Source organism: Prionailurus viverrinus, chromosome B1 (assembly GCF_022837055.1).
Source record: "Prionailurus viverrinus isolate Anna chromosome B1, UM_Priviv_1.0, whole genome shotgun sequence".
Classification (NCBI taxonomy): Eukaryota; Metazoa; Chordata; class Mammalia; order Carnivora; family Felidae; genus Prionailurus; species Prionailurus viverrinus.
The window spans coordinates 149,135,433-149,157,152 of record NC_062564.1 but is presented as its reverse complement, the minus strand read 5'-3'; the positions used below and the strand labels follow the sequence as shown (position 1 = coordinate 149,157,152).

General features: G+C 36.9%; 1 protein-coding gene across 1 annotated transcript; it reads left to right on the top strand.

Moving 5' to 3' along the window:
• The first annotated feature begins 4,477 nt into the window (after positions 1–4,477).
• On the top strand, positions 4,478–20,785 carry AMBN (ameloblastin). Its single transcript, XM_047857605.1, has 12 exons — positions 4,478–4,555; positions 5,327–5,332; positions 9,405–9,473; positions 11,980–12,030; positions 13,561–13,608; positions 14,109–14,219; positions 15,627–15,863; positions 16,761–16,799; positions 17,295–17,354; positions 17,450–17,494; positions 17,943–17,987; positions 20,232–20,785. The coding sequence occupies exons 1-12, from the start codon at positions 4,478–4,480 to the stop codon at positions 20,766–20,768; spliced, it is 1,326 nt and encodes a 441-aa protein (XP_047713561.1). The 3' UTR covers positions 20,769–20,785.
• The last annotated feature ends 935 nt before the right edge of the window (positions 20,786–21,720 follow it).

The window sequence follows — 21,720 nt, the reverse complement described above, 5'->3', positions numbered from 1 at the left end:
TTAAAATAGCAATTTTTAGCAGTACCAGTGGAAAAAGAAACTACTTGCAACAATGCTAATGAAAGGAAACACCCCTTAACTTATGATTGCAGATAAACACAATATGCATCTTTTTTGCAACACCCTATGATTTTTAGGCTAGGCTCCAGTTATAATATTCAGAATCCTGAAATTGCCTGTGGTCAAAAACTAGTTATAAAAATTATGTAATTCAAAAAATAAAAAGAATAAAAATTTTGTAATTCAAGGATGACTTTTAAGCCTTAGGGAATATTGTAACTTGCTTACATCAAACCTTGGATTAGGGTCAAAATACTTAAATGACCAGTCCATTGGAAGTAACTGGCAGTGGAGAAAGGTTTGTTAGTTGTATAGTATCAGATAAAGAATGATGCTATCGGGGCGCCTGGGTGGCTCAGTCGGTTAAGCGTCCAACTTCAGCTCAGGTAACGATCTCACGGTCCGTGAGTTCGAGCCCCGCGTCGGGCTCTGGGCTGATGATGGCCCAGAGCCTGGAGCCCGCTTCCGATTCTGTGTCTCCCTCTCTCTCTGACCCTCCCCCGTTCATGCTGTCTCTGTCTCAAAAATAAATAAATGTTAAAAAAAAAAAAAAAAAGAATGATACTATCTTGACTGTGCAATATACTGTGCTTGCTGGTACTATTTTTATATGGTGAAGCAACAGTCTTGCAGGAAGATAAATAGTTTAATAATAAAACATTCAGCTTCTTTGTTAAAAAAAAGAAAGCACCAAGTTATCATCACAAGAAAAAAATGTAACTATGGTGACAGATATTAACTAAATTTCTCATGGTGATCATTTGCAATATATGCAAATGTCAAATCATTACATTGTACACCTGAAACTAATATAATGTCTCATGTCAATTATACTTCAATCAATAAAAATATAAAGCAAAAACAACAACAAAACCCACCACAAAACACTGTATTACACCTATTAAATGATGGAAAAATATTAATTAGGTGAACAAATTCTGACAAGTGAATTGCTATACATACGTTGTTGGTAGCATATCAACTTAGATAATTCAGCAATACTTATCAAGAGTCAAGGGGTGCCTGGGTGGCTCAGTCAGTTAAGCGGCAGACTTCGGCTCAGGTCATGATCTCACATCTCTGTGGTTTCAAGCCCCGCATCAGGCTCTGTGTTGACAGCTCATAGCCTGGAGCCTGCTTCGGATTCTGTGTCTCCCTCTCTCTGTGCCTCCCCTACTCATGCTGTCTCTCTCTCTCTCTCTCTCTCTCTCTCTCTCTCAAAAATAAACATTAAAAATAAAATTTAAAAAAAGTCATACAATTATGCATGCTTTGAACAAGGAATCATATTCATGGTAAATTATACTAAGAAAATAATCCAAAATATAATTTTTTAAAATATTTACTAACCAAAATATCTATGGTGAAAAATGAGAAACAATCAAAGATCAAAAAATTAGAGTCTTGGAGCACCTGGGTGGCTCAGTCAGTTAAGCGTGCGACTTCAGCTCAGGTCATGATCTTGTGGTTCATGAGTTCAAGCCCCACATGGGGCTCTGTGCTGACAGCTCAGAGCCTGGACCCTGCTTCAGATTCTGTGTCTCCCTCTCTCTGCCCCTCCCCTGCTCATACTTACTCACTCTCTCTCTCTCTCTCTCTCTCAAAAATAAACATTTTTTAAAAATCTTAAAAAAAAAAAATAAGAGTCTTGAGACACCTGGGTGGCTTAGTAGGTTAAGCATCTGACTCTTGATCTCAGCTCAGGTATTGATCTCAGGGTTATGAATTCATGTCTGGGTTCTGTGCTAGGCATGAAGTTTACATGGAAAAAAATTAAAAAAATAAAAAGGAGTCTTGAGCATCAGTCTGAGGAGCTATTACTCACATAATTTAAAATATAAGATTTATCCCTGTAGCTAATTAATATTCATAGAGCGTAAAGCCTAATATAAAATTATACCTACACTATCATCATAACTATGCTGAATATGAATCTAACATGTGTAAGTACTGTCAGAGAAAAAAATGAAATCATTTGATAAGGTAGTAAAATCCTATCTAATACGTCTTTCTTTTATATTCATATAATTATTACCATCACCATGTTATTTTTCTGGTTATTGCTCTTGATTATGAAACAAATAGAAGCCAATAAAAATACTAATTTCTGATATTGTCTGCAGTTTTCAAAATAACTTTCACTATATTATTAGAGGGAAAATAATTCAAATTTGATTCCAATGCTATAAGACTATATGGTAACAAGTATTAATAGATTTCACAAAAATTTATTTTCCATATTTTGTAAGATTAAAAATCAGACCTGGGAATGCAAGCTGGTGCAGCCACTCTGGAAAACAGTATGGAGGTTCCTCAAAAAACTAAAAATAGAACTACCCTACGACCCAGCAATTGCACTACTAGGCATTTATCCGAGGGATACAGGTGTGCTCTTTTGAAGGGACACATGCACCCCAACGTTTATAGCAGCACCATCAACAATAGCCAAAGTATGGAAAGATCCCAAATGTCCATTGATGGATGAATGGATAAAGAAGATGTGGCATATATACACACACACACACACACACACACACACACACACACACACACACTGGAGTATTACGTGGCAATCAAAAAGAATGAAATCTTGCCATTTGCAACTACGTGGATGGAACTGGAGGATATTATGCTAAGTGAAATTAGTCAGAGAAAGACAAAAATCATGACTTCACTCATGACGACTTTAAGAGACAAAACAGATGAACATAAGGGAAGGGAAACAAAAATCATATAAACACAGGGAGGGGGACAAAACAGAAGAGACTCATAAATATGGAGAACAAACTGAGAGTTATGAGAGGGGTTGTGGGAAGGGATATGAGCTAAATGGGTCATGGGCACTAAGCAATCTACTCCTGAAATCATTGTTGCACTATATGCTAACTAATTTGTATGTAAATTTTAAAAAATAAAAAATTAAATTAAAAAAATCAGATATAAACATTATCCCAAACCAACATGATAATGGGCTCTATAAAACCCTAAATAATAACAGTCAATGCGGTGGCCTAGCAGTCAAGAATATGGTCTTTGGAGATTGACTCCCGAAGGACATTCTATCCTTTCTAAATCCAGTCATCACAGTATTTATCTCAGGATAAAATGAAGTGCATTATGAAGACGAACTAAGAAAAAATGTAAAGCACAGCATGTGGTACATGTTAAGTGGTCAATAAAATAACCTATTAATATTATATACAGTAGACATTAGTGTAAGATCCATGAAAATTTTATTATTCCTTTTATTATGCCAACATACAAAATCAACTTTAAAACTTGGCCTTCCTTGACATGACCATACTCTCCACTCTTCTTCCATTCCAGCTTAATGCATGACACTCCATCAGATTCTTTCCCTGGAAAACTTAATACTTATCAATTGATTCAGTCATCAGCTACTGATTGGGCATTTTGACAAATAGCCTTCCCTCAAGGCTCAGCATGAACCTATCCTCCTCATACCTGACCCCAAAGCCTCAAAGGATTTCTCCAACCTCAAAAAGTTTAGAGCATTCTTCTATTAGCAGTTTCCCAACCTCACAACTATTGACATCTCAAGCTGTATACTTGTTTTTGTGAGGGGCTTTCCTGTACATTTCAGGATGTTTAGCAGCATCTCTGGTCTCTACTCACTAGATGCCACTAACAAATTCCACCCCCTCTTCCTGCCAGCAAACTGTAACCACCAGAAGTAGCCTCTTGTCCCGCAGACATGTTCCATGTTGGGGCAAAATCATCCCTAATTGAGAATCACTGTTATATAGCATTATTATTTTAGCAGTTAATCCATGTGGGACTATCCTTTTTGATATTATATAGGCTTTTTAATTAAATTATTGTTGGTTTGTTATCTGTCTCATTGACTATTTTTGTGTATTTCTCTTGAGTTATTTGCTGATAAATTTCTGACAAGTAGGTGTACTGTATTATACTCCTTTGTATCTAGCAATGATTGATTGATCAATGTCATCTACTATTGAATGACTCATTCGTTCTGGCATGGTGCATAAGAGCAAGATGCCTGTGTCTAAATTCTGGTCCCACTGCTCACTAACTGTCATTTTGGGTAATTTAGTTCACCTCTCTGTAGATCAGTTTTCTCTTTGTATAAAAAGGGGAGAATAGTATCTTCTTCAAAAAGTCATTTGGAGGATTAAATAAATTAATATATGTAGAACACTAAAATAATGCCTGCCCACAGTATATACTATCCAAATATTACCAATTATAATGTGAATATAACGTCAAAGGATACAACTTAGTGGAATGAGTGATTTCTGTTCCCGCAGGAAAATTTTATGTGTTTGAAAAAATATGATAATCTATCCAAAAAATTAGAAGATCATGTGCAAAGTAAAACGTGAAGATCTATAACAAGCAATTTGCCACAATGTAGTGTATGAATGGTTGTCGAATGACTGACAAATATTTGGAGTCAGAGAAGAGAACATCACAGTGGAGTGGAATGGTGGGGGAAAGAGTCACCAAAGAGGTAAAAATGGACTGGAACTTTGAAAACAAGCTGTGAAGAGATAAGAAAAGAGTTTAGGCAGAGAGAAAGATTCAATAAAAGCCTCAAGAAGAGACAAACCATGGCACATTCTGGAGAGACTGAGTAAACAAGTCTGGCTGGAGTAGAAGGTTGAAAGGGACCATGTGTGAGAACAAAGCAAAAATCAAAGTCCATGTTTTGTCCCATGCAATCAACATGCTCATTAGCAATTAAAATCATAAGAATGATATATTTTAGTTCATTGTTATAACTAACATAACTGCCTTTGGTGGCTAGAATAGTCACAGCCAAGGCCTATAGTCCAATATGAAGTAGATATGCACCATAGATTTCTTTATTTCAACAAGAACAATAACTCATGATCACTGAATATTTTCTGCATACCAAATAGTGTGCTGAGCACTTAATATTCATTAATATGCTTAACTTAAATAAAATTAAATTAATGCCATCCTATGGTAGACCACATTTCACAGATTAAATAATTATACAAAAATACTGTATATATTCAAGTTGAGTGGCTCACCCAGTATCACATGATTAATGTCGTGGAAGGGTTTTCAAAAGCTGTGCTCCAGCTACTGTACTGACATTTTCCACAGCATCTTCTTTATCTAGCTTTTTCTTTATAAGTTTTTCTGTACATGTCCCCTCATGTATCTCAGATCTTCTGCCATTCTGAGCTTTTTTATTTTTGCTATACTCCGGACACAGCATTTTTTTTAATTTGTTACTCTCATTTTTTTTTAGGTAAAGGTATGGTCTTGATCAACATGACATAGTAGCCATCAGCTGTAGTACTTCCTTAATGTCTATCATCACTGCTACACATTGATATGCTCAGGCTAATTTACAGATTTCTTTGTAATTAAATTCCTTTTAATCAGGATGTATTAGGATTATGTTTGCTAACTTTCCCAGTAACATAAATCAAAAATAGAAAGCTGTTGACTTGGGGCGCCTGGGTGACTCTGTCAGTTAAGGGTCCGACTTTGGCTCAGGTCATGATCTCGTAGTCCATGAATTTGAGCCCTGCATGTCAGCTGTGCTGACAGCTCAGAGCCTGGAGCCTGCTTCTGATTCTGATTCCCTCTCTCTCTGCCCGCCCCCTCCGCTCTCATTCTGTCTCTCTCTTCTGTCTCAAAAATAAACATTAAAAGATTTTTTTTAAAAGCTGTTGACCAGATGCAAAATGTTTACTTCAACTGATTACAACAATCATGATTACTATCCCAATGTACAGTCTTGCATAAAATGGGAGATGAAATCGGAAAGGTGAATGGACATGTTAATTTGACTGTCTAGTTATAGAGGGTGAAATTTACATTATAGCTTTAGGGGTCCTTAAAAAGTTTTTGAGTGGAGCTGTGAAATGCTGAAACCAATATTTTAGGAAGATAAATTGATGTGGGTATGCAGGAAAGTGGAGGAGAAAGAAACTAACGCAAACATCTGGAAGACAGTAATCCAGGACTGAGTGTGAAGGTCATTTTTAAAGGGTAGAAGCAACATCATTTATAGTATATTAAGTATTTGGCTTAAGAGAAAGGCAGAATATATGAATTCTATGAAAACATCATCATTAGCCTATCATGATCATGCTCATAAACTGTAAAAGACATATTCACACACATCCCATTTTCCTGGTTAACAGTCAACTAGGAAGCTTAATCCCATGGATTCAGCATCAATTTCTATGCAGACGAAATGCCTTCCATCAAGTCCCTTCTCTACCCTCTTTGGAACTCATACACCTAACTGCCACTGCTCCTCTTTTTTAACACACACACACACACATATACACACACACAGACACACACACACAGACACACACACACACACACACACACACACACACACACACAGTGTCTCTGTGGTGTTTCATGTAGCTTCTCCCACTCAAAGAACAAATCACCCACTTACTGAACACCCACTATATGGCAGCCGCTGTATCTTTATCATCTCACCAAATCTTCAAAACAAACCTATGGTCGTAAATGATCATCCTTATATAACAAAGGAAGGAACTAGGGCTCAGAGAGATTAGAGGACTTGATCAACCACCAGAACTGGAATAGAGACAAATGGGAAAGGTGGGGTCAAAAATAATACTTTTTTTGCAAAAACATTTTACTATTTACAAAACATATTTACATTCCTTATTTCTTTACATCCTAAAAATAATTCTGTTATCAATAGGAAATGGGTTTTATCAGGAACAATTTCTTGGATATCATTATTTGAAGATGTTAAGCCTACACTTAGGTATGAAGACATCTTTTCTCCAAAATACCAGCTTCCTCGGTGTTCCCTGTAATTGGTAAGATCCCTATTCCCCTAAAGAGTATACTGACTCATCCCTTCTTAGGAAACCAATCTTAAATTCTTACCCCTACCACATCTGAAATCACACCTTTGGAAAGATAAGGAGGGGCAGAGAAATAACAAAATCAGTTTAAGTCCAATCCACATCCAAGACATCTTTATCTGTTCCTGGAGAAAAACTCATCCATGTTGACATTAGCCTTTTAAGTGACACAGATATGACTAACCTGGCTTGGTACTAAATGCCTGAAAATAAGTCTATCTAAAGATTGAGATAAGGGTGCTTGAGTGGCTCAATCTGCTAAGCATCTGACTTCAGCTCAGGTCATGATCTCACAGTTCATGAGTTTGACCCCTGCATCAGGCTCTCTGCTGTCAGTACAGAGTCCACTTTAGATCCTGTGCTCCTCTCTCTCTCTCTCTCTCTTTCTCTCTCCCCTTCCTCCTCTCTCTCTCTCTCTCAAAAATAAATAAGCATCTTTTTAATCTTAAAAAAAAAATAAAATAAAGAGTGAAATGAAACTAGTGCCCATTGACCTGATTGGTTCACGGAGAATGTTTTGACTTATGTCCCTCTTTCCCCAAAGAACATGCACCAAAGGTTTACCTGAAATGATTCTCTCAGAGGGTCCAATTAAAATTTCTTAACAAAAGCTTGGCTAACTCTAGTCTATTATCTTCAGATAAAAAACTATCTAGGAAATTCTGAGGAAAACATTATAATGTACTCATTATCCATCTAATATTTTCATTTTCTCTTTCAATCTCAGAACATTGTTATGTTTCCTTCTAGAGTGTTGGGGTAAGGGAGGGAAGATACATTTACTATAACAAGTATGAGGGTGAAAATCTTGAGAATGTTGGCACTGGGTCACTAGTTTATCTGCAGATAAAAACCTGAACAAAATAGATAATGGTTAATTTTGCACCTATTTTACATATATTTCCTTCAGCTCACCAAAATGATTGTCTTCAGAGCTTATGTCCATTATTCCTTTACTGTCCTCCCTGCAATTGAGTTCTCTGAATAAATACAAGGGTTGGTTTACAATTAAAAATAATGAGACTCTACTGGGCCAATGTCCTTGCATGCAATAAAAGGGTGTGGGCTAAATTACAGGAGCAGAGTTTGGTTTTTTTCCCCGTTTTGCTTCACTTTGATTGGTGGATTGGCGCTTTAAATAAAGGTTTCTGGTCTTCCCTGAATGAGAGATACAGAGCGAGTCCTAGGCACAGACCAGAAAAAATTTTAATCTTCTTTTCTTAGAACTGTCTTGGTTGGCATCACCAGGCCCTGAGAACACAGTGCATGTCAACATTGAAGGTAAAATGTGATTTTATGATTTCCATGTGATTCCTATAAGTTCTTTTTTCCTATCTCCAAGTAGCTTTTATACAGAGGATTTTTGTTTGTCACCAGAAGCTGAATAATAGTTTATTGTAAACCATTAGCATGTTCCAGAGAAGACATGCCTAATATCTTACCAGCTAAGAAAAAAGACTAATCTATAGACTTTTTTTCTTTTTCTTTTTCTTTTTTTCTTTCTTTTTTTTTTTTTGTTACTATTTGTGATTATTAGTGACAGCGCCTAATTTAGAAAGGCATTAGAAGACAAGCAAATTTCTTGGGTAGGCAGATTTCTGTTCATATAAGAGTAAAGAGGCTTTTCAACTTCTAGAATAAACTTAAAGAGATAATTCATTTTAGAAAAAGGAAAACTCAGTTTTGAGACATATTTCCCACTAATATCAAAGGCATTTAAAATATTCAGTTCATTCTTACTTTTTTAATATTTATTTATTTGGGGGGAGAGCACAAGTGGGGGAGGGGCAGAGAAAAAGGGGGACAGAGGATCTGAAGCAGACTCTTCACTGACAGCAGTGAGCCTGGTGTGGGGCTTCACCTGGAAGATCATGACCTGAGCCGAAGTCAGACACTCAACCAACTAAGCCACCCAGGCATCCCTCATTCTTGTTTTTTAAAAGATAAGTTTTGTTATGTTTATCTGGATAACTGAAACATAGAGTGATACATTCTAATATATCTGCAAATAAAGGTTTGCTATAAAATAATCATTGTATTATACTTCAAATGCATTTCAAAATGTACTCTGGAGAGAAAGTATAACATCCTGTGAATGATACTTAATAGACCAAAATTTCACATAATGGAACAGATTTTCAAATTCATAATTCATCTTATGAAATGAAACACAGCAGTTAAAGAACACAGCACAAAGGTTGTTCCTATATGTTCATTTAGGTTGTAACTCCATAAAAAAAAAATCACTTAGATTTTTTTTAATTGATTGTCAATTCATTCCAAAAACTAGTAAGCATAAATAAGTTTAGAAACATTTAATTGTGTTTTATTTTTATTTTTGTTTTCTTGAAACTGATTGTTTTGGAAGAACAGAGATGTGGCTCATTTAAAATATTGCCTTTTAACCATTCTGAAATAAAAATTCATCTGATTTAATTCTCCAACCCAATTCTGTTTCAGATCCCACTTTCTAAAATGAAGGACCTAATACTGATCTTTTGCCTCCTGGAAATGAGTTCCGCAGTGCCGGTAAGTCATAGTTTTCTAGATATTCTAGATTCTTGGATGCTAAGCAGTACGGAAGGACATGGTCTGAAGTTCATGCATGGACTCATTTGAATTAATCCAGTGGTAGAGTTCCTACTGAGTCAAAGGTCATAGGTGTCCAGACATCAGCTTACCATCTGAAAGCAGTAGGTCAATGTAATTTTTTTATTCAAAAAGATATTAAAATATTCTGAAGAAAATTTTGAAGTCTTATTCCATTCATTCAAATATAGACTTATGTACCCTCTGCAATGCCATGGCACAGTTTTATTATAACCACTTGCTGCCGTTGTGCAATTGAAATGGAGAAGAAATTTCTCCAAAAAAGTAAAGTCCATTTTCTTCATTTTTAAAAGAATAATATTAGCCAAATTATGGTGGTTACAAAACAGAGCTAAGTAATTCCATTTGAAGCTAGTAATTAAGTAATTAACCAACAGATTTGCCTCATGGGGGAGATATTATATGACTGAGAGTTGAAGTTTCTTAAATCAAAACATGCTATGGCAATGGGGCTAATTGTATGTTATAGTCCTATACCTGGTTCATTCTAACATATGTTGATATGATCTCATGAATACAATCCTCTGGGTACTGAACTCTACCAGCCAATAGTATGTGTTTCTATTTTCATGGAGACTTTGTTCTGCTGCCATATGCATTTGGCAAATATTGACCGAACACCTGACATGTATCCAGCAACGTGCTGGGCATTGGAGCCATAAGTTTGACATGATCTCTTGTCTTGAGGAACTCATAGTTGGACTTAAATAAACTTTCAAATATTTCAGTTCTCTGACAAAAAAAAAAAAGATTAGCTACTTGGGTTTCTTAAAGTTAAATGTTTGGGAGAAAGGGGATAAAAACTGGCTACAAGGATGAAAGCCTCAACTCTGCGAATAAAAAGAGTTTCTATTCCATTACTCAACAAGAACTTTAAGTGAAAGAAAAAGTGAAGCTGCCACCCTAGCTTACTTTTGTATAATACTTACCCTGGGGTCAGCCTCAGCCATCCACTGTCTAATACCTTGACACTCCTGGAACTTATGCTGGCCCACACCTGTGTCAATCAGGTCCACCCTGAAGGACATGACAATTGTTTAGGATTGCTGACTGACTGCCTGTCAAGTTAGATGTTCTACTTTTACTCCCTCCTTGGAAATGTACCCTCTGTCCATTTACATTCATGTAAATTTGTTGTTAATTCATGACTTGGAGTAAATGGAAAGGAAAGTATACTTTGTAGTTGAATCTGTCCAAGATACCTTATTTGTGTACTGGCCACTGGGAGGAAGGAAGGCTTTATTCTCACAGTCCCCCAAAATGCTGAACAATCTGCTCACTACACACACACACACACACACACACACACACACACACACACACACACACACCAGTCTTCCTGTCTACACAACTGATCTTTTTCTCTGCTTAGAGTATTTGCTACACATTTATAACTCTTTTTCTGCTATCCATTTCCAAAACTGAACTATTTGGAGCAATTTGCACCATGACTAAGAGGGCAAGATTTTACTTGTATAAAAAAGCGGAAAGTGGAAGGTAGATAACGCACTCAGGAAACTATTCCTCAACTTCTTACTCATGAAAAAAAAATCCCAATATATTTAGTGGACGCTCCATAAATATTTGTGTATAAATGAAGGAAAGAAGGCATTGAGAACCTGGGACCCTGGAAAGTAAGGATTTCCAAAGAACCAAAGACCCTCAAAATCCGAAGTACTCTAATTCTTACTCTTCCATTCTCCATTTTTTTTCTACTGGTATTTATGCATATTAACAAAGATTGCTTTAGAAAGAAAGATATCTTACACTTTAAAAATCTAGTTGTAAGTATAACTATATTTTTAACAACTTTTAAATGAATACATTAAGTATAATAAAACTTGAATTTTTTTAAAGTGTATATTTTGGATATGATCAAAAAATATAAACACAGATCAATAGATTTATACATAAAATAATTTTTCATAAATGATGATGGAGCATTTGTTGAAACCCCTTGAATGGATGGGAGGTTAGGTTTTGCATGTGCTCTTTGCTGAATGCCATGATTCCATGCCACATTCCATGAACCAGAAACACGTAAGCTTGGCAAAACCACAAGAAAATTGACCTTAAGTTTGTCCCTTTTGCTTACCTATAGGATAATTTCTTTAAGAATACAAAGTATTCTTGGTTTTCTATTTTGTAGCTTTATCCTACATTGTATTTGTGCTCAATGTAATCTCAAAGTTAAACAAAAATTTCTGCATTAAGGTACAAAGGGTAGATGATTCATGTGGGAGCAAAGCCATTAAATATGATGTTAATTCCCCCAATTAATTTAAATTTTTCTTTATTCTGCTTAAAAACTCAAGTCAAAATCCCTCAGCTGGCCTTTATGCACTGGGCTAGGCTTTCTATTTCCAGTATGCAGTTAGGGAAGGTTCTCACCAGATATCTCAAAATTATTCTTATTTCCGTCTAGATGTTTCCTCAGCAACCTGGAACACCAGGCATGGCTAGTTTGAGCCTGGAGGTATGTATCGTCAGAGTATTTACATGTAGTCTTTACATTTGTATGGTCTTGGTAAGAGAGAAACACCATGGGCAGGTTCTGTTTTCCTAGTCAGAAGTCAGTGGCTTTCTAGAGAAGTTCCAGAGAAGCATATGACGTTTATTAGAACCTCATCTTCTCATTTTACTGCAATTTTAAACTCTCAGATATTTTACTCTTCAGAATGTCATCTGTGTGTGAATCAGATCAATACTAATATTTAATATCTAATATATTATGTATACATTATATAATTTCTATATTAATATAACTACTACATTAATTAAAACACATTGTTCTGAAGCCACAAATGGTTTACATTTAATTCCATCACCTTATAGTATTTTATATGACAATGTTCCCCTGAAGAGAATTTACCCCACAAAATGTGGTTGTTTATAAGAACTCCTGTAAATAACATTAACCTGGTTTTGTGGCACCTGCTTCATAGCCTGTTTGTCTTGCTGAAGTTCTCGTAACTAATAATACTCTGTTTAGAAAATCTCAGCACACTGGAAACATTTGACCATGTCAAAAGAAAATATTAACAGTTATGAATAAAAAAACATTTATGAGATTATAAATTTTTCATAAGACCTTGCAAAGTTTATTCATATCATGATAATCTGGGGGCAATAGGCTAGAAGTTTATTTCAAACAGAAGCTCACAGAGTTACTTTTTTCTCATTTTCTAGCTTAAAAACAACTCAAAGCACGCTAAACCTCTTCCCATTAAATTGAAATTGACTTTCTGTTGAATTGGCAGCATTCTTGACCATCTATCCAGATACTCACCATTTTCCCCAGTGTGTTTTACATTTACTATTTTGAGCCCTTTTTTATTTGGGAAGGAGGTAAGGGTGCTTTGTTTTGTCGTGTTTTTGTTTTGTTTGCCTGTTTGGGGATGGATTTATAAAAGGCAAAGTAAATTAAATGGGGAAGGGAGGAAAGCGTCAATGAAACAATGTTCTCATGATTAAGTTTCTATTTCAATTGAATGAGCTATTTTCCAATGTTTTAATGTGACCTTTAAATGATACCTTTTTCTCTTATTTGATTAATGATAAAAAGCAAACTCACTATTTTAATAGCAATAACAACAATGGCACAACCACATTTAACATTTCCACTCTTCAGTGATGATTGTGTCTATTTTATTTTATTCAGCTGACCCACTGGAAACTTTGTGCTAATACCATATATTTAGAAAATGGTTGTACCAGGGGCGCCTGGGTGGCTCAGTCGGTTAAGCGTCCGACTTCGGCTCAGGTCATGATCTCACGGTCCGTGAGTTCGAGCCCCGCGTCAGGCTCTGTGCTGACAGCTCAGAGCCTGGATCCTGCTTCAGATTCTGTGTCTCCCTCTCTCTCTGACCCTCCCCCATTCATGCTCTGTCTCTCTCTGTCTCTGTCTCTAAAAAAAAAAAAAAATTTTTTTTAAAGAAAGAAAATGGTTATACCATATGAAAAGGAATATATGTGGCAAACACTAACCCACCTTTTTTCTTGATAGACAATGAGACAGTTGGGAAGTTTGCAGGGATTAAATATGCTTTCTCAGGTAACCTTATTTTCAAATATTTCTTATTGCAAGAATTAATGGTGGTGGTGGTAGTGATATTATTAATAGCAACATTGTAATTCATAAAATTTGTTTGTGAATAGATATTATCCTAAGTATTGAAAGAATAAATGAGTAATTGAGATAACCTAAAACAAAATAAGACCCTTGGATGGGATGGTAGGTAAAACAATATTTAATGTTCTTGAGTAAGAAAAAAATCCTTTCTAGCACTTCAATTTTATTGAACAGCCCAAAATATGAGTGCTTAAAAAGCTAAATCTCAAGTAAGTTTATGGGAATCTTGCAGTCTATCTTAGGATGGAAAGTAAGTCTATTGGAAGAGAGCATTTACCTGTCCACATTAAATTCACCGATGTCACACTTTTGCTGTCTCCACACTTTCTATGGATTTTGTAGAAAATGAAAACCAAGTTTAAGCCACTACTGAAATAAAAGCATGTGTTTTTTTTTCTTTTTTCCCCCCTACATGTCTTTAGTATTCAAGATTTGGTTTTGGGAAGTCATTTAATTCTTTGTGGATGCATGGTCTCCTGCCACCACATTCTTCTTTCCCATGGATGAGACCAAGGGAACATGAAACTCAACAGGTAGGTTAATTGCATCAATGTGCTTGAAACTTCATGCTGAACAATATTTGCCTTCTCTAACTTATCATATACTAGCTACAGACAGATAATAATAATAATGAATAAAAAATTATCCAAGTATTAGCAAGTCAAAACCTATAATTGTTTTTAGTACTTAGGAAAAATTAAAATAAAGTGGTCCAAACTTTCAACTTATTTGTATATTTATTTCAAATAGGAAGATATGGCCTCCAAAATATAAGAGGCCTATGTTAATGACATGAGTCATAACAAGAGAGAAACTATCTTCAAGATGGAAGCAGGCTATATCCTGGACAATTCTCATCTTAGTCAAGAGTCCCAAATAATTATTCAAAGTCACATTTAAAATGATGCCAAAGTCCTGGTTAAAATATCATGAACCCTACAGTAATCAATAAATACATCAATCAGTTAACCATTATTTTTTTGGTGCCTAATAAATGCATAAGCCAAATTATAGATTGGGAGTGAAAATGAAAACATTTAAAAATGGCTCCAAGGTTCATGAAGTTTCAGATCTGATTGGGAGATAAGATAAGACAATGTATTACAAGGTGTTAAATTATGAGGTATCGGTAATAAAAAGCCATAGAGTTTAGAGATGGGCAGTAGTTGAAGAGGCAAAGCAGAGCCAGATTGTTGTGAGATTTCCATACCACTTTGAGGAGCTTGCAAATGATTTAAAAATAACAGGAAGCCATCCACCACAGTTAATTTCAAAAAGGAGCAAATAAACATGGTTGTTTTAATAGGAATTTTTGATTCCAGTGCTCACAAGTAACGTTATTCACCAAGCCACATTTAGTGGGACAATAAATAATGTTAGTAGTGACTATTTCTCCACTTGATTATTTCCAAAATGGACTCCATGATGCAGGAATTTGATTGGTATTTTACTTAATTATCACTTCTCTCCTTTCATTAACTCAAAACATATATTATTTACCAAGTGCCAGGCACGTGTTAGGAACCATGTTAAGTGTTAGGGCTATAAAGTCAAAGAAGACATATTATTGTCTCTCAGTTGATGGTGGGCAAAGATACCATTGTAATCCAGTGAAAAAGTGGTAAAAGAGACATACCTAGAGGCAGCTTTGGGAACTCAGAGGAGGAAACAACCATTCTACCAGGAAGTCCAATAGTTTTCCATATTCTTCAGCACAGATAGTTCCAAAGGAAGTGGAGGAGACAGCCACACAAAAGACTGCCCCAAAAACATTGACTTTACATAAACTGGTGCTTCCTAAATGAACATAAGCTTCAGGCCAATTCCCCCAGACTCTCTTGCAAGTAGAAAGCTTCCCAAGCCCTTTTGTTTTAGAAATTCTAGACACCACAGTTCAGTGAGCTATTGCTTCCTGACACTCCTTTCAAATTTCTCTGCAGTATGAATATTCTTTGCCTGTACATCCCCCACCTCTCCCATCGCAGCCATCCCTGCAGCCTCAACAGCCAGGACAGAAACCTTTCCTCCAGCCTACTATTGTAACCGCCATCCAGGACGCAGCCCAGAAGGGAGGACCTCAGCCTCCAGTTTACCAGGGACAACCGCCCTTGCAGCAAGCAGAGGGGCCAATGCTTGAACAGCAGGTGGCACCATCAGATAAGCCACCAAAGGCCGAGGTAATTCTTTCTCAAAAGTCCAATCAGGATTGCCCACTAACTGGAAGGAAAACTGATTTGCAGAGCATATTTAAATAATCGGAATTTTCAGGCATAATTTATGACAATACAAATATGTTTTTAAGCAGCTGACATATCTGTCCTTTGCCATCAGAAACAAGGCATGGATTCTAAAAAGATCCTGTGCCTCTTAGTTTCTTAGTCACATAAGATGAAAGCTTTCAGGGGAAATAGGACAGCCCAGAGAAGTCTATGCTTCCTATCATCAGGATCTTTTTCAGCGTTGGAAGGACTGAGAAGACTGATTATCCCACAGCATTGCATGTAGTATTTTGGATTATTATTTTTCTATCTGGTGGAGAAAAAACAATCATGCAATAATGTAGAGAAAAGAGCAGTAATAAGAAAAGGAAGCTACCATGTAACTAGCATGCTGCAGGCATTTGACATTCCCCCATGTCACCCTGATTAAAATCCTATAAAGATAGATATTATCATCCTTTTTAAAAAGAAGACAGACTGGGGCACCTGGGTGGCTCATTCAGTTAAGCGTCCAACTTCGGCTCAGGTCATGATCTTGCGGCTCGTGAGTTTGAGCCCCGCATCAGGCTCTGTGCTGACAGCTCAGAGCCTAGAGCCTGTTTCGGATTCTGTGTCTCCCTCCCATGCTCATGCTCTGTCCTTCCCATGCTCATGCTCTGTCCTTCTCTGTCTCTCAATATAAATAAACGTTAAAAAAATTAAAAAGAGAAGACAGACTTTGTGTCCTGCCTGACTAAATGAAAGCGAAAATCAGGAAATTCATTTTAGATTGCTTATTATAGTCACAAATAAGTTAAGAGTATGTCCAGTTCTACTTTTATAGTTTAGTAATTTTAATATTCATCTATGATGCAGCTACCAGGAATGGATTTTGCTGATCCACAAGGCCCATCAGTAAGTACAGATCTCAATGAGATACTTTATTAAGAAAAATATCTATACTTCAAGAAAGAAGAGGGGTGCCTGGGTGGCTCACTGGGTTAAGCGTCTGACTTCAGCTCAGGTCATGATCTCACGGTTTGTGGGTTCAAGCCCTGTGTCAGGCTCTGTGCTGACAGCTCAGAGCCTGGAGCCTGCTTCAGATTCTGTGTCTCCCTCTCTCTTCCTGGCCCTTCCCCACTTGCACTCTGTCTCTCTCTCTCTCTCTCTCTTAAAAATAAACATTTTAAAAATAAAAAAAAAGAAGAGTGAAAATGTTTAATTGCCCCATTCATTCATGAATATGAAGTATAATGGGTTCCTTTGTTTTCTTAAATATTAAATACTTATTTGTTAGACTAATCCACCTGAAAATGCATTTCATATATCACTTAGAAATGGCTGTAATGGGAGGTTTGCCTGTATTATAGCAAAAATGAATTACTAATTCTGTTTTTCTATCACTTAAAGGTGTTCCAAATAGCTCGTTTGATATCTCGGGGACCAATGCCACAAAATAAACCTTCTCCAGTAAGCTTTTTAAAAAATATGCCTCTGCTTATAATTTACTTGAACATTTTTCCTTGGAAAATGCATTTTATGATGATTATTGTATTTATATTTAGCTTTATCCAGGAATATTTTACATGTCCTATGGAGCAAATCAATTGGTAAGTCTGTAACCTACAAAAAAATATCATTTTAAATTAAATATTATCTTAAGAGCTATAATTATAAAAATCTAGGCTTCACACAAAAGATTCCATATTCTCTGAGTGCCTAATAGCAACTGAAATGTCAAGGAGGCACACTTTCTATTTGAGTAACTCTAGCCAGACACACACACACACACACACACACACACACACACACACACACACGCATATATACAACAGCATTTAGGAAAGTTAAATTTTCTATCTGAATTATCCAACTTGGCTCCATGCATTTAATAATGACTCACCTCTACACTTTACCCTGCCGTTGGACATGGCATTAACTTTAAGGTTTAAGGAAAAAGTTAACTTTTTACTTTACTTTTAACTTTGTCTTGAGTAGCTAATGGGATAATAGGAACCTACTGACTGGTAATAAGATGCACTGTTTCTTTTTGAACAGAATGCTCCTGCCAGACTTGGCATCATGAGCTCAGAAGAAATGGCGGTGAGTAATGTCCTCAAACTGTTATGAAAATAGTGGTCAGGGCAGAACAGTCACAAAAGACTTGCTGCAAGAGGCATTGGCCATAAATGTCACTGAATATACAGCACAGGACTCAGATTGTTCCACTCAGAAACCAAAACCTTGATTCTTAGGCAACATGCAAAGATTTCGCCACATTTCCATCAGTCATTTGAGTCATGACCATTCTAGAACATAAGATTTTGCCCTGTTTCTCGAATATGAGCAGAGGAGAAACCTGTCCTGAAAGGCCATTATCATTGAATGCTTCAAACCAAAAAAAAGACACGCATGATTTGTACAGAGTTCCCATTTCTTCTCGGACCAAATAAATTCAAAACAACAAATTCAACAGCTTTGCAAATAATTTAGACCTCGACATTGAGAGATAAAAAAGAAAAAGAAAACAACTCTATGTATTATGTTATCCTCACCCCAAGTGTAGCCACCATCTGTCACCGCACAACACTGTTACAATGTATACATGAACCTAACGTGACGTTGTGTGTCAACTATATTCAGATAAGAAAAAGAAAACTAACCAAGTTTAAAAGGTGATTAGTGTAAAATTCAAAGTGCGTTAATAAGTTAATTTGAGCATATTCTTTTTCTATTATCCATGCATATGACAACTTTAAATTTTGAGACCAGTAGACTTGCACAATTTCATATTTTCCCCCAGAAACTTCCACCTGTTACCTCTGTTAGAGGACAAAACAAAAGAAAACAAATACCATACTAAATTAAATTGTTATCAACTATAGATCCTATCAAATGAATAAATACTATAAATATGCTATCACCGAAAGAAAACTCTCATCCCAACATTCTTTTTTTTTTTAATGTTTATCTATTTTTGAGGGAAAAAGAGAGGCAGAGTGAGAGCAGGGGAGGGGCAGAGAGAAAGACACGGAATCCAAAGCAGGCTCCAGGCTGTGAGCTGTCAGCACAGAGCCAGACATGGGGCTCAAGCTCACAAACTGCGAGATCATGACCTGAGTCAAAGTCAGATGTTTAACTGACTGAGCCACCCAGGTGCCTTTCTCATCCCAACATTCTTGAGTGCCTTCTATGAACTAGATGCATAGGAAGACACTATAGAGGCAAGACAAATTATATAAGATTTCTGTTCTCAAGGAGTTTACTCTCTAATCAATGGGAAAGTTAGATACAAGGGCAGATAGTGTCAAAATGTTGTGATAAGGGCAAACAGACCTATAAGAGAGGTAAAGGGGAGAGGCAGTTAGCCCCGGCAAGGGGTTCGCAGTGCCATCCCTCAAGGAGATGATGTGAGAAGCTGAGATTTAGAGAGTGGAGAGCCAAGAGAAGGTAGGAGAAAAGAATGCGGTATCCACATACTACCAACACAACTGGCTGAAAATTCAAGTAAGCGTTAATTATCATCTTATCATTTTAATTATTTATATTCTGCCTCATGCTTAAAAGATTTTGTAGTAGCTTATGAAAAGCCCCCAATAAAGGTCACCAAAAAATTGAAGATAGAATTTAAAATGAGTAAAAACTGTAAGCAATTAATTAAATGATATTACTAACATGCAAATTACAAAGCCATACAAACATTGTAAGTAGCCCAAAATTGGAGGTTGGATATTTTGGGGCAGCAAAGGCAGAAAAAAAGAGACCTGGTAAGTTCTACAATTCTAACCGTCCACAGAAAGAAAATATTTCAGTTCCTCCAGAGAGATCAAGCTTCTTTTTCTGACACATGTTCTAAAAATAAAAAGAAAGAAAAAGAAAAGGAAAATCTTAGAGAGGGCTTTGTTCATTTGAGAAATGATGTTGAGGTGGTTTTCTAAAATATCCCTCAACAAACTCAGCAATGGACCAGTTTTTGTTTGTTTGTTCATTTGTTTTATGATGGCATTGCCTATTTTGGCTGCTTATTGTTTTCTTAACATTAAATTTGAACTTCCATTTGCCTGTAGACTTGGTTCTGCCCTGCTTCCCCACTCCTCTCCTTCCTGCTTTCATTCAGACTTGGCAAAGGGTCTCCACCTGCCTTCCACCTTTCCAGAAAAGTGCAAAATCCTCTCCTTTATATTTCAAAGCCAGTTTAGTGAGAAATGTGCTTACCCAAAGCTGTCAACTCATTCTTTGTTCCCTAACAGTTTTTTATGATTTCTAGGTGAATCTGACCAATTGTGATTGCGTGGTATACTTACTGGTAGGTGATAACGGTACCTTTGGTAAATGGTCTATTTCCAGGGAGGCAGAGGAGGCCCCATGGCCTATGGAGCCATGTTCCCAGGATTTGGAGGCATGAGGCCTAACCTTGGCGGGATACCCCACAATCCAGCCATGGGTGGGGATTTTACTCTGGAATTTGACACCCCAGTCGCCGGAACCAAAGGCCCTGAGAAGGGCGAAGGAGGTGCACAAGGCTCCCCTAGGCCGGATGTCAACCCGGCCGATCCGGAAAACCCAGCTCTCCTTCCAGAGGTAGCACCTGGTGCCCTGGGAGGGCTTCTTGCTCACCCAAAGGGCAACGACCCCAGCCTGGCAAGAGGTCCTGCAGGGCAGAGTGGGGGACCCCCCAGGGTCACCCCAGCAGAAGCTGACCCACTGATGACCCCTGGATTAGCAGATATTTATGAGACCTATGGTGCCGATGTGACCACACCCCTGGAAGAAACGCCCACGGATACCACAGCCATCCCAGACACTCAGCAAACATCCATGCCAGAAAACAAGGCCCAGCAGCCCCAGATCATGCATGATGTGTGGCATTTCCAAGAGCCCTGAGAGCTTTGAGATTATCAGCTACTTTCTGTATGCACAAGCTCCCCAGCTTTGTCCCTATAGTATATCTCTTTACTGAAACACTTACTACCCTGCCGCAGCAAAGGCGTTAAAAATGCTGAGCATATATTAATAAATACAAGTGGCTAGAAATAGTGTAGGTCCCCTTCGTGCTTTCATTCTCTTATTGAAATAAAATGTGTTGGCTTTCTCTGTGATTTAGAAATACTATTAATGTCATCAGAGCAAGTTTAAGGGTCTCTGCATGTGAAAATCACTGTTTCTTAGCTGTCTTGGCAACTATAGAATTTCTCTCTCCAGCATGACACCGTCATATCCAGGAAATGCGACATTGCTTTGGAAATTTTTCTCCAAGCAAAGGCACATATTCTCAGAATTATGAGAGACACCATTCAAACATTATTAAACAGGGATGGGTGAACAATCCCTGACTGGTATTAGTGGGTTTGGTAATATTGGATTTAAAATTCTCATTGTAGAGTATTTTATTTAATCTAGTAAAAACACTTAGCTTATTTTAAATAAAGAATTTTTCTCGTTGAAAATATCAGGAATTATATGTTTATTATTTACGTATATTCAAATGGTTAAGAAAGGCATGCTCATTCCCTACCTTTGCTATTCTTTAACCCATTTTATATAATTTGTTCATTCTTTCATTGAAAGTTTATTGAGTATCTACCAATGTCCTAGGCACTGTGCTAGGCAACGGGCACACAGTCCCTTCCCTCACAGCTTACACTGGGCATGACTGACAAGAAGACAGACAACCACAGTTTTTGTTTTTATGACAAAAACAGCCATTCTGAACCAACTCAAGTATTTTACATACATTATCTCACAACAATACTGCAAAACCCACAACATACATGAAAAGTGCTATGAAAATGCCAAGCACGGGGGGGGAGGGGGGAGGAAAAAAAAAAAGAAAGAA

Bases quoted from the DNA above. Each gene is read 5' to 3' on its own strand.
- AMBN (XM_047857605.1), top strand. From the start codon at position 4,478: ATGACTGACAAATATTTGGAGTCAGAGAAGAGAACATCACAGTGGAGT. The intron at 12,031-13,560 runs GTATGTATCGTC...TTTTCTTGATAG, and splicing joins TGGCTAGTTTGAGCCTGGAG to ACAATGAGACAGTTGGGAAG. The intron at 17,355-17,449 runs GTAAGCTTTTTA...ATTTATATTTAG, and splicing joins CACAAAATAAACCTTCTCCA to CTTTATCCAGGAATATTTTA.